The following is a 17,234-nucleotide window of genomic DNA, read 5'->3' as shown; positions in this document are numbered from 1 at the left end:
CTTACTATTCCAATCTCTCTCTTCTGGTCAGAGACTGTGTATTAAATGTGATTATTTTTTCTTTGCAGATTGTGAGAATATTTAGTGTCTTATAGTTCGTGTATGCTGTTGCTAATGCTCACTGATATTTTGGTTTTTTTTTTAAAGAAAAGGATCAGAGGAAGGCTCAAATCAGAATTTTGGGGCCATTCAGATACAGGTCTAAAATTCCAGACTTCATTACTCTGGCCCCTGTCATTATAATGACCTGAATAAAAAAATTAGATCTGACCACCACCAAAGTTCAGAAAAGTTTGAATCAGAAACTCAGAAAATAACATGTAGTATAGAAGTAGGGTAGCGTAGAGTATGGCAAGAAAGGAGAGATTTAAAAAGAAAATGTCAGGTTATTAAGGGAAGTGGGTCCTGAAAAATGAACAATGAGCAAAGTGTTAAGATTTTGAGGATTTTGCTTTCCTTGGGCTAAACAGTGCAATTTATTAAAAAAAAAAAAAAAAAAAAAAAAAAAAAAAAAAAAAAGCCTCCCACACAGTTCAAAGTTAGAATTAAAACTGATTTAAGATGGAAACTCCATCCTGAGAGACCTAACTCCTGCAATTTATAATGAGGTGGATTATGTACCATTGTGAAGACTCCTGGGTAGAAATGTATAACAGAAATATTTCTTTTCATTTAGCTTCAAGCAATGAGACTGGACAAGTATCTCTCAGAGAATAGGTCTTCAGTGGTTACAGCTGCCAATTCCAGAGATCATCTGGACAAAGAGATGAAAACTCTCCTTTCATAATAAACTGGGGTAGATAGGAAGTGAATGTTGAATTTGCAAGTTGCAGATATATGGCTGATAACCTTCATGCCTTCCCTCATTTAAGGCAGCTGTAGACTTACTGTTAGCACTTTTCTCCTCCCCACCCCTGCAGCCCCTATAGTTTAGACTTGTACAACTTCAGAAAATACATGTTCGTCTCAATACAGCATATAGTATTGTATTATAATATGTAGCATTCAACATTATAATATGTCGCAGAGTACTAACGACAAATATTATTATGTATGACGCTAGAGCAGCAGGATTTCCTTTGCTGTTAGAGGCGGGTTGGTAATCACACTGATCACCAGTCATTTAAAATATCCTAGATAAGTATTTCCTGTGTTGATAGTGTATTCTGTCTATATACATTGTAACAGCACTTGCATTTATGAGTCTATAAAAGTGTCATCTAGACAACTGCAGAAACTCTACAGAAATACAGAACTTCCAGTTGCCCACATGTTGGTATCTGTTCAATCCTCTTCATACTGGCTTATCTCTACCCTCAAGCCCTATATTCTCAGTACAGAACCTTGGGGAGATACACATATTTGCATTGCAGCCATTTAAGTTCAGGGACCACAGCACTTCTCTTATCTCAAGGCAAACTGAGCTCCAATGTTTTGTTTTCTTGGTTGGATGTGCAAGAAAATGAGAATATTACAGAATTATTATTTAACTGAAGAGCAACCATTCCAAGTCAGTTTGGCAAATTCACAGCAACTTTAAACAGTGGCAAAATGATCTTAGCTACATGAATACCTCTAACAGAAAGTTGAGGAAAACAGTTCAAAGTTCATTCCTTATTTGTACAGTGGAGGATTTTGCATTTCTACTTGCTTGCTTTTAGAAGCTGAAAATACGCATTTTGAAGTGATAGTTGATGTCAGTAGTAATGAAGGGGAAAAACAGCTGAACTTCATATGGACCCATGTGTGAAGACCTGAAAGTGAGAAAATTTGATGGATGTTGCATCATTTTCTATTAGTATCAGTTATTTTATTTTCAAGCCTGAACTATTTTTTTAATATAATGTTGCATTCCATGGAAATAGGAAAACATGAAGAAAAACTAGTCTGAACATCTGGAATTCCAGGAATGATATTTAATCAATGGCTCTTCTGGTCCTCCTTTTGATGGCATCTCCCATCAACCTTAAACTTTTCTGAAGAACTCTAGCGGAATGCAAAATGTGAGCTCTGAAATTCTCTAGTAAATTGGCTACTCTTTCACACTGGCCCGGCCTCAGCCATTATCCTTCTATGCAAAAAAGACATGTTGGACCTAAACTGACTTCCAGTATTCTCCCTAGTCAGCAGTAGGAAAAGATTCTCAGCCTCTGTTACCAAAATCAAGCTGCAGGCTAATGAGGTTCAATCTTGTTTTCTTAAGACACTTATATTATGAATACTGCAGATGAATTATTGACTATCCTATCTAAGGAAAGGATAATTATCCAACTCCAGTTTAATATTTGTTACTAAGCATTTCTGTGAGTTGGTTAATTAGTTACTTAGCAGTGTATTGTTTTTTATTTAACTTTGTAGATTTTCTAGTAAAATTTTAATAGAGATCTAAAATTTTAAGCTCTGTACAGCTCTGATTTTAATATTCTACGTAGCTAGAATGAAGGCTTGATGAGAAATAGAAAAATCCTGGTAATGGACTTTTGCTTTAGACTATTTGTTTGTAAAATTCCACAGTGCCCTGTTATTTTGCTGAGAGTCTACAAGCCTGTCTGGGGTAAGTGTTTTTTTAAACCCCTACATTGTTAGTTTATAAATAGATTAATAAATAATTCATTTGACAAAAGCTCTCTCACTCGCTCTTTCTCTGGTGAGTATTTCTTTTAAGGTGAGATTAGCACATCAATATGTGATAGCACTTTTGTAGCTTGACTTAAAAGCAGCTGTGAGAAATGCATTTGGAATTTAGTTTTGTCCTAGAAATTGAAACTCTAACTACATTTTAACAATTTTTGAAGATAATGGCTGGTCAAGCAGAAGCCAGCAGCAGTTATATGTGCAGTCACTAGCTTTTGCCAGCAAACTCAGTCATTGCCTTCCCCCTTCAAAAGCATATACTTGTCACAATTGTATCTATGCACTTAATATTTATGAGAAACATGCCATAGAATCAAAGAAATGTAGGCCTGTAAGGGACCTTGTCAGGTCATCTGCCCTGTGCTGAGGCAGGATCATGTATACCTAACGCATCACTGACAGGTCTTTGTCTAACCTGTTTTTAAAATCCTCCATTGATGAGGATTCCACTACCTTCCTTGGAAGCCTATTCCAGTATTTAACTAGTTTTAGAGTTAGAAAGTTTTTCCTAATACCTAATGTAAATCTCTCTTGCTGTAGTTTAAGCTCATTATTTCACCATTACTCTTAATAACAGCATTTAACATATTTGAAGATTATCAGGTTCCCCCTGAGCCGCCTTCTCTCAGGACTAAAAATATCCAATTTTTTTTAACCCTTCCCCCATGTCATGTTTTCTCAATCTTATTTTTGTTGCCCTCCTTTGGACACATACCAGTTTGTCAACATCTTTCTTAAAGTGTAGGGCCCAAAACTGGAAACAGTACTCTAGCTGAGGTCTCACCAGAGCTGAGTAGCATGGAACGATTATCTCCCAATGGGACGTTCCCAGCTATAATTTGGATTAATGGACAGCTGTGTCCCCCCAATTCTCCAGCCTGGGGTGCCTTTTACACTGCTTTGCTGAGAGAGCAACCGCTCCTGGCCTTCTCACTCTCTCTCACAACCTCTGACACACACACACATCCTCCAGCATGTAAATGACTCCTAGCTGAGTTATATGAGTGCTCTTAGCTAACCACTCTTGAATAATATTGCAGTGTGACACCAGCAAATTCCAAGTCCCAGACTTTTCCCTAGAAACGTGTTTCTTGTACTGCCCAGTACCTTCCTGGACAATATGAGCTTATATAAGGTCTGTCACTTCATTAATAGAAAATGATATACACAAACCTTGTTATCTCAAATGAAGCTTCCTAAACACGTCAATCTCAACACACTGGCATAGATAAAACAATAAAACAAGTTTAACTACTACAGAAAGATAGATTTTAAGTGATTACAAGCAATGAGGCATAAAAATCAGAATTGGTTACAAAGAAATAACTAATATCTAACCTATCAAGCTAAGTGAATTCAAAGCAAAAAGGTTTCTCTCACCATATGTTTATAGCAGTCTGGCTGGATTCTTCCTCTGTCAAGACCCCTCCTCCAGTTCAATCATGCTTTCATTCCCTTTCAAATGTTGTTGATGATGTGAGTAGAGATAAGGAGAGGGAGGTGTTTGCTCATATGTATATCTTTTTCCTCCACTTTGAGAATCATCTCCAGCAGGGGTTCAGGCAACAGTCTGTCTGTTTACAAGGGAACCCCCAGCTGTTCCATTGCCAAGACATAAATTTCTTGCTCACACCTTTCTTCCTACCAAAGAATGATTGCTTAATCAGGTGATAGTCCATAGGATTGTGGTGAGACCTGGCTGAGACATCAGTTTATATATAATATATATAATATAATAATATGTAACGATTATAATTATATAATAGTCCATAGGATTGTGTTGAGACCTGGCTGAGACATCAGTTTGTCTTTTGTCTCTGGGCAACTGGTTTGAAGTTGTTTCCCCAGACTTGGAACATGTCTTATACAGTAGAATTTTATAACTCTATCTACAATGTTGCCACACGTATTTGACCAGGGCAATAATGTTCAGCAGATTTGAGTTTTCAAATGATACCTCGCAATGCATACTTCATACAAAATCTATTATAGTTTTGTAAAAAGGATGAATAAAAGGGTAGATTGTCACACCCATGTATTGCTTATGACCCTCCTGTTAATAGACCTCAGAGTGGTATTAGTCCTGTTTGCAACTGCATTACATTCCACTGTAACCCTCAGATCCTTTTCTGCAGTACTCCGCTTAGCCAATTATTCCCCATTTTGTAGTTGTGCATTTGATTTTTCCTTTCTAAGTGTGATACTTTGAACTTGTCTTTATTGAATTTCATCTCATTTATTTCAGACCAATTCTCCAATTTTTCACGGTCATTTTGAATTCTAATCCTGTGCACCAAAGTGCTAGCAACTGCTCCCATCTTGCTGTCATCTTCACATTTTATATGCAGACTCTCCACTGCATTATCCAAGTCACTAATGAAAATATTGAGTTGTACCAGACCCAGGACAGATACCTGCAGGACCCTACTAAATATATCCTCTCAATTTGATAGTAAACCATTGATAACCACTCTTTGAATATGGTTTGTCAACCAGTTCTGCACCTGCTTTATAGTAATTTAATCTAAACCACCTTTCCCTAGTTTGCTTACAAGAATATCATGTGTCAAAAGCCATACTAAAATCAAATTATATCATGTTTGCAAACTTGCTATATGTGAAACCTGCACATTTTGGTCATATTTTAAAATCCTGAAACTGAAGTATTTAAAATGTTTTGTGCAGTATTTTTGAATCATTCTACTGGCTGATTTCCCAGTTGATTTTTAATGGCAATTCAATAAAGGGAAGATACTACTGTTTCTGATTTTATCTGACACAGAATTAATACATATAGTTTGGGATGTTTCATAGAGACAACAATGGTGTGTACACCTTCAGAGAATTATCGTATGCCCTTTAGAGTTCCATCACTGCAGTTATGTACAGTTTTTATATAGCCACTTCTTTATTATTTAATTCTACTATTTAAATAATAGGGGGTCCTCCTGTCATTGACAGAGCCCTGGAAAGTCTTTCCCTCTGCACATGTGTTCACACCCCTCCTATGCCTCCTATTTTAATCTTTCACTCTCCCTTTTCCACCCATAAACAAAAATAATTAATCATATCATGGCCACCATGGAGCCTTTATGTCTTTTTGTAAAAGAATTCATGAATAAAGCAAGATGTTGTCATCTAATGGGATAGTGGGGGTCAAAGTTTCTGGGTTCTCTTCTCCACTCTGTCCCAAACTTGCTTTGTGGCTTGGAACAACCCATTTAACCTCTCTATGCCTCAGTTTCCTCATATGAGAAATGGCTGTAGTAATACTTAACTACCTGAGATGAGGCTTACTGTTTGTAAAATGCTTTCAGTCTCTTTGGTAAGAGGTGCTTTGGAAGTACAAAGGTACTGAAAACTTAGTCTATATAGAGATTGTGGTGGTAGCAATCTGCTTTTGTATTGTTCCTTAATATCCAAAGGACAAAATTTAGTCCCTGAAATGTTCTTTACAAAAAAATTAAATGATGTTGTCTCACATTTCCAACAGTGGGTCAAATAGTTCCTTCCAGCTGAGCAAAGCAGCAGAATAAAAGTTTCCTGGTTAGAATGATATTCAAGCAGCTTTAAACTACTGTGAAAAATACATAAAATGGACTGGACCTATTATGAGACTGTGTTTTTCAAAGGCATTTTCTTCCTAGTTACTCTAGAACAGTTCTCACTCTGTTATCCTCTATACGGAGAATTGTATTTTCTTTTCAGAATAAATAAAAGCTCCAGTCCAGAACAGATTGCAATTATTTGTGGATATATCTGTACATTTGTGACATTCCTGTTCCGTCCACTGATCTCATAGTGAAAAATTGATGTAGAATATTAATCAGGGAGGACTGTAAAGAATATCTCTACTATACGCAGAATGTCTTTAGGAAACCCAAGTATTGCCATGCCAGATCGGACTAATGATCCTTCTAGTTTAGTATCCTGTCTCCAGCAATGACCATTATCAACTGCTCCAGAGGAAGAAACACTGCAGTTGGCAATTGTGGGATAATCTGCACCCTAGGAAGGGTTCCTGCTAACCTCCGGTAATCAGAGGTTGGTTTATGCCCCAAAGCTCGAGGATTTTCAAAATTGTTACCTTCTGGCACATATAAGTCACTGCTAGAAGTTTTGTTTTTAAATGTTTTTGCCAAGAGTTGTTCCTATTTTGCCAAGCCTACTCTAACCTCTCTACTTCTCTATGTAGTATCTAGTTAGCAAACACTGGAAGATGCCATATAACATTTCTTAAATACTTAAATAAGCACACACTTTTATTTGGTGGAGAGAACAGTATTCATTCTACATTGTCATTTAATTTTCAGGCTCACCTTGTGGCAGCGTTTGAGCAGAGCCTTGGAAACATGACTATCAGACTACAGAGTTTGACTATGACAGCAGAACAAAAGGCAAGTTTGAGAAACATTTGTTCAGTATGTGTATGTGTAGATGCACACATCCCAATAATGAGGAGGAGCAAGAGATTTTTAAAAAATTAATTCACAGTAGCAGCGTTTTTATCAAATCTGTTGTACAAATTTGGTAAGTTGCCCTGTTCTGTTCGTTCCCATGGAAGCAGCTGGAATTGGCCACTGTCCAAAGACAGGATACTGGGCTAGATGGACATTGGTCTAACCCAGTATGGCCGTTCTTATGGTCTTATGAAAGAGGATAATCCTTTCATTTGTATTTTAAAATAAAAATGTGCATGTGGCTGGTGGGACACAGCACAAGAATGGGAACCTGGATCTTTCCTAAGTTCTATTTCCATCTCTGACACTGTGGCTTCCTTTGTAGCCTTGGGCAAATCACATAATCTTTCTGCCTCCGTTTCCACACCTGTAAAATTGCTTACTTACCTCATGGGATGTTGTGAGGACTGATTAGATAATGACTGTAAGTTGCTTGGAACAAAACAAGCGCTAATTATTGCTTTTTATTACAGTTTGTCTTCTTCCCAACACATACATGCATATATCCAGTAAAAACACTATTAAAAATTATTGTGCTTTGTACAAACACCAATTTTTAGTGCTACTTTAATGTACAATAATTTTCTCCACATTGTGGAATGACAATATCTGAACCCCTGGAAAGTAATGCTTTCAAGGTCCAGTCAGTCATACAGTATACACCAAGCCTCAGCACATTTCTTATGCACCCCAGACCATTCACCAAGCACCTAAACCAAGATTGAAAGGAGGCTGCCTGGGAATACTTACATAGAATCTAAATGTATAGACATCTCATTGGTTTCTTTTTCATTTCAGGATTCAGAACTGAATGAGTTAAGGAGAACAATTGAACTCCTGAAAAAGCAGAATGCTGCTGCCCAAGCTGCCATTAATGGAGTAATTAACACACCTGAGCTCACCTGCAAAGGTAAAGAGGCAAACTCTACTTTTAACAGCAGTGTGGCACTCCTGAGACATTAGTCCTCTTGGTAATATCTGATGCAATTTACCTTGCCAGAGACTGGCTTTGTATAGATCAACTGTATTTGCTCCTGCTTTGATGTAACATGGAGATGTATACATTTGTATCTCGGTAGAGCCCTATGATTTTTCATTGGTCCCTTCTGTTTAAATAAACTGTTATCAGACCCTCCTGTGCTGTCTAATAAACAGTTTAACAAAACTTTGCTATCTGCAGTTGCTATATTGCTAAAATTCACTGTAAGTATTTCATAATTCTCATCTCTGCACAGCAGCACAATAAAGGAACAGAATCCCCCTTCTGAGAGTTGCAGATACTGTGAAATCACTAAGTAATTACCTGATTCTTTTTTTAATATTTGTTTTAATTTCCAGTGCAAAGCAAGGGCCTGATCCTGCAAAGTCTCTCTCACATTACTTGTCTCACTGACTTAAATTGTGACTATTTGCATGAGGAAAGCTTTGCAGGCTCATATGTGAAATATTAATTGCACCACGAGAAACAAGAAATATTGCTGTGAACTATGCAATGCATCATTTTGTGCAAGTAATTCTAAATGCTCTTAATTCCCAAAACATTTTTGTCAAGATGAGTGACTAGTGGAGATATTGAAATGTCTCCAGTAAATTTGACTATGTTGCTGTTAATATTCAGGTACTGGGACTGCTCAGCCTGCTGACCTGCGAATCAGAAGGCAACACTCTTCAGATAGTGTCTCTAGTATTAACAGTGCTACTAGTCACTCCAGTGTGGGAAGCAACATAGAGAGTGATTCAAAGAAAAAGAAGAGGAAGAACTGGGTGAGTGTACTTCAGGAGATTGCATGAAATGAATATAAAATTGTCGTATGAACATCCAGGTTGAAATTCACCCATGTGCATCAGGTCAGCACAAGTAATATGCACCACTTACCTCATCCCTAAGCCCTATTTTGAAGACATAAGTGAATCTTAAGTGATGCCTATGCTCGTGCTGGCCCTCGGCATGGAAAATAATTTTACCCTCACTAGCCAAAAAGCCAGTCATAAAACCTGTAGTTGTAGTATCTCTCAAAGACTAATCCTGGCTAAGAGACATACGTAATCTAGTCTAATAGTATAAAACATTAGAGAAAACTCCAAGTACATATATTAAATTAAACAAATTCACAGTGAAGGAAGATTAAGCCTCTTAGCTCATATTACTTTCCTCTTCTGAATGCGTTCATTCCATTTTAACTTGGGCTGTGTTCTGAATGCTACCATGAAATTTTTAAATCAAATGAATCAGTTTTTGAAGTTCTCTTGTGATAGAAGTTTCTTCCAAAAGGTTTCAAAATAATCATATATCACTTTCCACTTCTCTTTCTTTGCTCATCATGTGTTCTATACAAGGTACCATGCACTGGAGGAAAGGTACATAGTATTAAACTCCATTTTTAATTAAACCATTGCTGCTGTAGTAACATTAGCTTTGTTTTTGTTTGGACTAAAATACTTAGTTCTTGTAATGTAGTCAATACAGCAGTCCGCACCCTCCTTCCCACTCAGCGTAAATGTTCCTGGATCCTTAGCACACTGAAATTATAAATATGCTGCTACAAAATGTTATAGTTTGCTCTTGTGAACATTTATTCTGAAATTATCAGTGATCCTGTTAGGTTTATGTATGAAACTCCCTCTGTACCATGAGACTGCAACATTTTACTTGAACAGAATCTCATTTTAAAGTATCTTTTCTATCCCAATGGTTTCACTTCCATATTTTAATCATAACACTTTCTCTCCCCTCCCCGCATTGTCCAAAACCTTGGTTTCAATGAAAACAGTGGCTTCTCCAAATCCTCACAGGGTGTCTTGTGTGTTACTTGATGGGGCACTCTGCTGGCAAGGTTGACTTTATTTTCTCTCCTGCTTGTAAACAGTTAATGAGTCTTTGCCACATCCGCTATATGATCAGTAATCCCTCAGTCATGATCAATACCTCATCATATCTTTTCAGTCCTACTCTATTAGTTATTTTATGTTTCCGTGGTCTAGAAGATTTCATCCTAGCACCAAGCTACATATCTCATTTGTCATTCAACTACTCTTAGTATTGGTTAGGAGACATTTATTTATTGTGAAAAAGATGAATATATAGGGTCTTAGTGAAGTTGGGGTAAACAGAGGAATAGTATCTTGATTTCATCAAAGGAGCACATTATAGCAGAATGAAGAATGGATATAAAATTAATTATTTCTTTATAAACTGGACATAAGTTGCAGCCAGTGACTGTAGAATGCTTATTTCACAAATATTTGTGAGGTCTTGTCTAAACTCAGAATGTCTAATTACATAGTGAAACATTACCTTCAGGCTAAAATAAAGGTACTTCAGAGACATGTTGCCACTGTAAACTTATTGCAATTTAAAAAAATCTTATTCACCTATAAAACATGTGAGTTATACTTTTGTAATGAACTGAGATCTCAGGGACCCACCAGTTTAGCCATAATCATACAAAATAACTGAAAAATCAAGTAAGTCAGATTCCCATTCAAAGGATTTACTAGTTGCGGATAGGTAGAGATGCTGAATATTTTAATCTGATGAAATATTTATCCCATGAAGGAAGACACAATGTACCGGTGCCTCAGCAACTCAGTTAAGAGATTACTAGCCAAGTTGAAAATAAGATTTAGGCAGTATTGAGATTCAGATCTGCGTGCCATCCCCCATGTGATGTGAAATGACCATGTGTTTGAAGGTCCTATATTTAGAGAATATAGCTCCATGTACTCTGATTCCTGTTTAAAATTATTTCTGATGTGTTTGTTGTTTATCGGTCATGTTTGTCTGAGATCCAAAGCTTTCCCCGTCACTGGCTTTCTCTGTTAAAACTTGTCTTTTTTCCTTCCCCCTTCCCTTTTGCTTGCTCTTCCTCTGGCAGGTCAATGAGGTAAGGAAGACCTACTTTAAACTATAAAATACAAAGCTAACCCATCCATTTACATGACTAACCCCATCAGCATCAGTAACCTTGTCTGAGCGGTGTTGCTTTATAACTGCAAGTTGCAATAACATTGTTACAAAGTTTCTTGTGCTGAATGGAATTCAGTATTTGTTGTAAGGGAGACACTCTAAAAACAGGAGGTATCAACAGCTGGCCCTTTCAAGAGCTTATTCTAGATTCCTTTATTAATCTTATAAAATGGCTAAGGTTAATATGAAGTATTTGTTACCATTTTGTTGGAAAGATTTGCATGCTAGAGTTTTTACTTTGTGGCTTAATTTATTGCTTAGATGCATTCTTTATGATGTCTCTACCGTTATGATTTTGTTGTTTCAGTTACGCAGCTCCTTCAAGCAAGCATTTGGTAAAAAGAAATCCCCCAAGTCAGCATCTTCTCATTCAGATATTGAGGAGATGACTGATTCGTCATTACCTTCATCACCAAAGCTGCCACACAATGGCTCAACTGTTTCTACCCCGTTGCTCAGAGCTTCTCATTCCAATTCTCTGTAAGTGTCATTTTTATTTTTTAAAATCTCTTAAAATAAGTGGTTTGGAAATGCAACAGTAGGAAATGTACTGTAAGGAGCAGACAGAGAAATAGGACTGGATGAACTAATGGAATGAGGAGTGCCATGTATTATTTAGTGATATTACCCCAAGATGAGATCGGAGCCCCATTTTGCCATACATATATACACATACATTCACACAGTTCTGGGTGAGATTCTGAACTCAGTGTTTTCCCACTGACTTCAATGAAGCCAGGATTTCACCTAATATCTGCCCTGAAGATTTCACAATCTAAGTAGATAAGGTAAACCAAAGGTGGAAGAAAGGAAGTTGTAGTAGTAGTAGTACCCCTATTTTACAGCAGGAATAGAGAGAGATTAGATGACTTGCCAGGGGAGTCACAGGAAGTCTGTGGCAGAGCTGGGAATATATATCCTGAGTCCCAGTCCAGCATCTTAACCATAGTACTCTATGAAGCTAAAAGACATCAACTCTCTTCTATAGAGTAATTCAGTATTTTCACCATGTAAGGGAAGTAATTGCAACCAAAGTGATCTTGGACTGCAGAACTAATTGAAACTTCTCCTCGTGCTATCAGCTGTTCCAACACAGGTTGGCATCTGGGATTTCATATTTTCTGTTAAGTAAAGACAACATACATTGCTATAAGCTTCAGAGAAGAGTTTAATTTCAAAGTGGTTGAACTATTTCAAGTAACGATAAGAATTGTTTCAAACATTTACGCAAAAAGCCCAATTCTCCACTCTGTCATTTGACTCGCTACAGAACCTTGGGCAAACCACATAATCTCTCTATGCTTCAGTTTAACAATTTGTAAAATGAGGTTAATGGTGCCTCCTTCAGAGAGGTGTTTTGAGGATAAATTAATGTGTATAAAGTGCTGAGAGGACCTTGTAAAGCTGTTTTATAAGTAACTTCTTCACTTTGATTTGGATCAGTAGAAATAGAGATGCCACCTAGCTAAAATCAGGAAGCATTGAAAATATTGTAAGCGATCCAGTCTCATGATACTTCCAGATTTATTTCAGATCAAATATATTTTAATAGTATCCAAACTTGAAGTTTCCCATCATTTGTTTCCAGGTAAGGAGGTATGATTCAAGAGAAAAATGGCAATAAAATGTTGCTAGCATGAAATAATCCCCCCACCGCATTTAAAGGTCACGGTTCTTCTGCCTCTTAACTGCATCATCATCACTTTCAAGCAACCTCAGCCCATAGTACTAAGGAATAGTCAAAGTTTAAAACCTGCTTTTAATGTTGAAATTCATCATTTCTTTTTTGATTATATCTGTCATCAATCAAAATACGCTGTGAGTATGGCTAGTCTTGACAAGTATCTGGAGAGCCAATGGGCTAGAGATGAATTGAGAAAAGGTCAAATACTTCATCTGTGGGGAGGACATCAGTATGAGTGAGGTGCACATGTTTTGATTTATTTGTTTTCTGATGGGAGGGAAAACTTTGCTCATTACTTAGAAATTTAGGCAGAGACATTTTAAACTGAAACCTCCCTGAAAGCTTACAGGTCTGGTGCTGATCCTCCTGTATACAAACTCATGCACCTGAACATCAGCTTCAATCTGCTTTATCGCTTTGCATTGAGTAAAAGGCTCTGGCAGAGTGAAAGAGAAGGGCTAGCAGAGTGAAGAGGCAGCATGGTAATCTTCCAGAAAATGTATGTGCAGAAAGGCTGTTCACCCAGAGTCTCGGCATTTTTGTTGTTCTCCCCCATCAAAATAAACTTTTACGCAGGAGTGGTTTAAAGTGAGCAGGAATTTATCATGTCTGAATAGGTGCAGGGTTCCAAAGCCCTCCAGAATCATTCAGGGAAGCCCAGCTGTGCACACCTGTTAAGCTTTAAATCTTTCTATAAACTCATCAATCTCCAAGTGACTGCTGCTACTCTCTGTACTTCCTTAATTTATTTGGATTTTTTGCATTTAAAAGATTATGACTACTTTGAAAGAAATACTAGTGTTGTCCAGTGATCGGTAATGGCCAGAATTTAGTTTCATGTGCTAATTTTATTACCCTCAAAGCATAATCCCTGTGCTGGTAGAGACAGTTTCTGATGCTTCAGAGTCATATGTTCATAGAGTCATAGATTCCAAGACCAGAAGGGACTATTAGACCATCTAGTCTGACCTCCTGTATAACACAGGCCATAGAACTTCCCCAAAATAATTCCTAGCACATCTCTTTTAAAAATCTTGATTTTAAAATTGTCGGTGATGCAGAATCCACCATGACACTTGGTAAATTGTTCCAGTGGTTAATTACTTTCACTGCTAAAAATGTATGCCATATTTCCAGTCTGAATTTGTCTAGCTTCCACTTCCAGCCATTGGGTTGTTTATACCTTTCTCTGCTAGACCAAAGGGTCCATTATTAAATATTTGTTTCCTGTATAGATACTTATAAACTGTAATCAAGTCATCCCCCTTAACCTCTTTGTTAAGCTAAATAGATTGAGCTTTTTGAGTCTACGACTATAAGACATGTTTTCTAATCCTTGAATCATTCTTGTGAACCCTCTCCAGTTTATCAACATAAAGGTGAATGGAAACTGGGCTGGATGAGCCCATGGCTGGTGTGATCATGGGAAGGGAGGGAATTTAATCCCCCTGGTACCTCCAATGGAGAATGACTCAGGACAACAGGTTCACTCCAAAAAAGGGGAGGCAGGGGCCACATTTAAAATATATGGGGAATGCCTCCAAATCTGAGCGGATTTTTTCAAATCAGTACTTGGTAATTACATGAGAAATGGTGAGATCTGAAATTGATATCAGTGTTCAGTGATTAAAAAGAAAAGGGTACGAATGTGAGATCCATTGTCACAAATTAGAGGAAAGTGGAAAAGGTTGAGGGATTTTATAGCCATAGTTGATACACTCAAATTTTACCTCTTTATATGTATTTTATATCCGTATATGATAATTAGAGAGAAAATTGGCAGAATTTGCAAGGATTTTGTATCAATCAATATTCAAGAATTGGAAGAAAAGGTGTTTTAATGTTAATATCAGATAATTAGAGGAGAAAATCTCAAGGGGTAACAAATCAGACATAGATAACTAGAGTGACAATGGGGCAAAAATTTATATCAGTATTTTAGAACTGAGGAGAAAGTGGGGCAATAACTTCTATGTAGAACGTTATCTATGTCATCATTGGTGCTGTAAGCAGCAACTGATTTTTCTCCATCAAGCACATCTTGCTGAATCGGGGGAAATTGTTTTTGCTTTATTAATTAAATACTCTGAAACAGCATTTGAAAGTAATACTCCCAAGCTCTCTGGTTAACTGACTGTTTTACAACCTTTCCCAGTATTTCTGAATGTACTGACAGTGAAGCTGAAACAGTCATGCAGTTACGCAACGAGCTAAGAGACAAAGAGATGAAACTGACTGATATTCGTCTGGAGGCCCTTAGCTCTGCCCACCAGCTAGACCAACTTCGGGAGGCTATGAACAGGATGCAGGTAGGAATGTAAAAAAACTAAAAAAATTAAAATTTGCTTTTATCTGTTAAGGACTGAGCAGTCCACCATGCTACTGTAAAATCAAGGTCCGCTGACACCTCATGGCCATTGAAGATCCCATGGCTCTTCTTACCAATGTAGACATGGTAACCCACGCCTCTGGCATTGTGCTTTCAATCTTACAAGCTACTTGTTTAAAGAAATCACTTCATCCACCACCAGTGGTCATTTAGCCAGTTGCCATGCTCTACCCAGAGGTGACTGCATGTCAGTAGGGGTGGGGAAGCGATTTGTAGTGTGCCTTGGGAAACTTTTATCAGAATGTAAAGGATTTTCATTGGACGAACTTGCAAAAGCCTTACACTTAACGGCATTTTTCTTTCTGTCTGAATGTAACACGATAATGTTTGAATGCTGCATCCAATCAATTCAAACATTTCAGGGAATAATCTAGGCATCAGTGGCCAGAATTCTGTTGATTTGGGGGAACAGTGAAAATTCAAAAGGAGGAGATGAGGGACAGTATTTCTAAGTTGAGTGTGAGGCCTTTGCAAGCTCGGCCAACTAGGGTGGTAGGGCTAGGGAGAAATGGTCGGTACAAGGGGAAATGGGAAAATGTACACAGACCCTGACATGGTGAGGAGGATGTGGGACCCTTGGAAATGGAGGGAGGACCCCTAGAACTGGGGGCACACAGCCCCTGGTGTAGGGGAGATTGGGGCACCCTGAAATCGGAGATAGAAAATGGGAGACACACAGAATCCCTGGTCTGGGGGAGACTGCGGAATCCTGGTATGGTAGAGGGGTGAATGCACACAAAGCCCCCAGCATGTGGGACAATGGCAATAGAGTGAAAGGGGATACAAGGACCTCTGGCAGGAAGGGATGATTGAAGAACCATGGTATAGGTGGAAGGGGGAATTGGGACACACATTGCGCCTCTGCCTTGAAAAGAGAGAATGGGAAACCCAGGAGTGAGAGGAGGAGAAATGGAGAGGCGCACACAACCTCTGGCAGGGAGAGAGATTTCAGGGAATCCCAGAAATATAGAGGGATGGGAGGATGGCACACAAGGAGCTTGTGGGATGGAATGGAGGAACACAAGGAGCCCCTGGTGTGTGCATACACTTGGCCTACAGTCACTACAAAGTCTGTGCCCCTTAGACTTCTTAGTATGCAGGTTTTTCAAAGGGATTTTGAAAAGTGCATCTTATTAAACATCTGGGGTTTATTCTTTAGATACTTTAGTTAGTTTCTTGAAATGTATACTTGCAGCCACTCATAAATGAATTGAGGTAGCATGTACGTCTTTTCTACTGACTTTTCTTTTCAAGAGCGAGATTGAGAAGTTAAAAGCAGAAAATGACCGGTTGAAGTCTGAAAACCATGGCAGCTGTAGCAGGGCTCAGTCTCAGGTTTCCATTTCATCCTCGCCAAGACAGTCCATGGGTCTCTCGCAGCACAGCCTGAACCTCACAGAGTCTACCAGCCTTGGTGAGCATACTGTGAAAGGCAAAGGGCAAGTTTTATCCTGTAGTTGGAATGTTCTCTTTGGTTAACTATGAGAAACAAAAGAATAAGGTTTGTTAATGGCTATGGTGTGGATACGTATCAGCCACTGGGATAAACCCTTCTATTAGAATGTTGTCATACTTCTGTTACACCCTAAAACCTAGCTTTCCAATTATGACCTCAGCTATACAGAATCATGTTCAGAGCCATTTAATTGTGTACATTTGCCAGCATTATATTTTGTAGGAAGGAAAATATGAGGTAACTGATGGTAATTTTCTGTGACTTTCCCTTTTTGAGAATTGTAAGCAGATTTGGGAGGGATGTCACTAACAATATTCTCACGTTATGCCTCTATGCACGTGAGGTCTAAGCTGTGTTCTGTCACAGTGTAACAAAATTATTGGTGTAATGCTCTTCATTGCTGTCATTGTAAAACTAAGAGACTGTTGATGTTTGCCATTCACAGACATGCTATTAGATGACCCTGGTGATGGCTGTGCCCGGAAGGAAGGAGGCAGGCATGTTAAAATACTTGTTAACTTTCAGGATGAAATTAAATGGAAGGAGGTGAGTTGTGTTCTATATTAGGCCTCTACACCCTCTCCTCAGCTTTGAAACATAACTGGGTTGGGGCTTGATCCTGAACTCCTGACTTTACAGCTTGG

At 38.1% G+C, this 17,234-nt stretch overlaps 1 protein-coding gene across 10 annotated transcripts in view; it reads left to right on the top strand.

The window, feature by feature from the left end:
• Positions 1 to 17,234, top strand: part of NAV2 (neuron navigator 2) — a 356,425-nt gene that overhangs the window by 318,438 nt on the left and 20,753 nt on the right. For all 10 annotated transcript variants that reach the window (XM_050955210.1, XM_050955208.1, XM_050955206.1 and 7 more), the window contains 7 exons: positions 6,948 to 7,031; positions 7,893 to 8,004; positions 8,713 to 8,858; positions 11,369 to 11,541; positions 14,901 to 15,054; positions 16,389 to 16,548; positions 17,036 to 17,136. In XM_050955210.1, the coding sequence (XP_050811167.1) occupies positions 6,948 to 7,031; positions 7,893 to 8,004; positions 8,713 to 8,858; positions 11,369 to 11,541; positions 14,901 to 15,054; positions 16,389 to 16,548; positions 17,036 to 17,136 (930 nt within the window). The remainder of the gene's footprint in view (positions 1 to 6,947; positions 7,032 to 7,892; positions 8,005 to 8,712; positions 8,859 to 11,368; positions 11,542 to 14,900; positions 15,055 to 16,388; positions 16,549 to 17,035; positions 17,137 to 17,234) is intronic.

The sequence above is a fragment of the Gopherus flavomarginatus genome, chromosome 5, assembly GCF_025201925.1.
Source record: "Gopherus flavomarginatus isolate rGopFla2 chromosome 5, rGopFla2.mat.asm, whole genome shotgun sequence".
Classification (NCBI taxonomy): Eukaryota; Metazoa; Chordata; order Testudines; family Testudinidae; genus Gopherus; species Gopherus flavomarginatus.
Note: the sequence above shows the minus strand (reverse complement) of the source record. Positions and strands in the feature narration are given on the sequence as shown.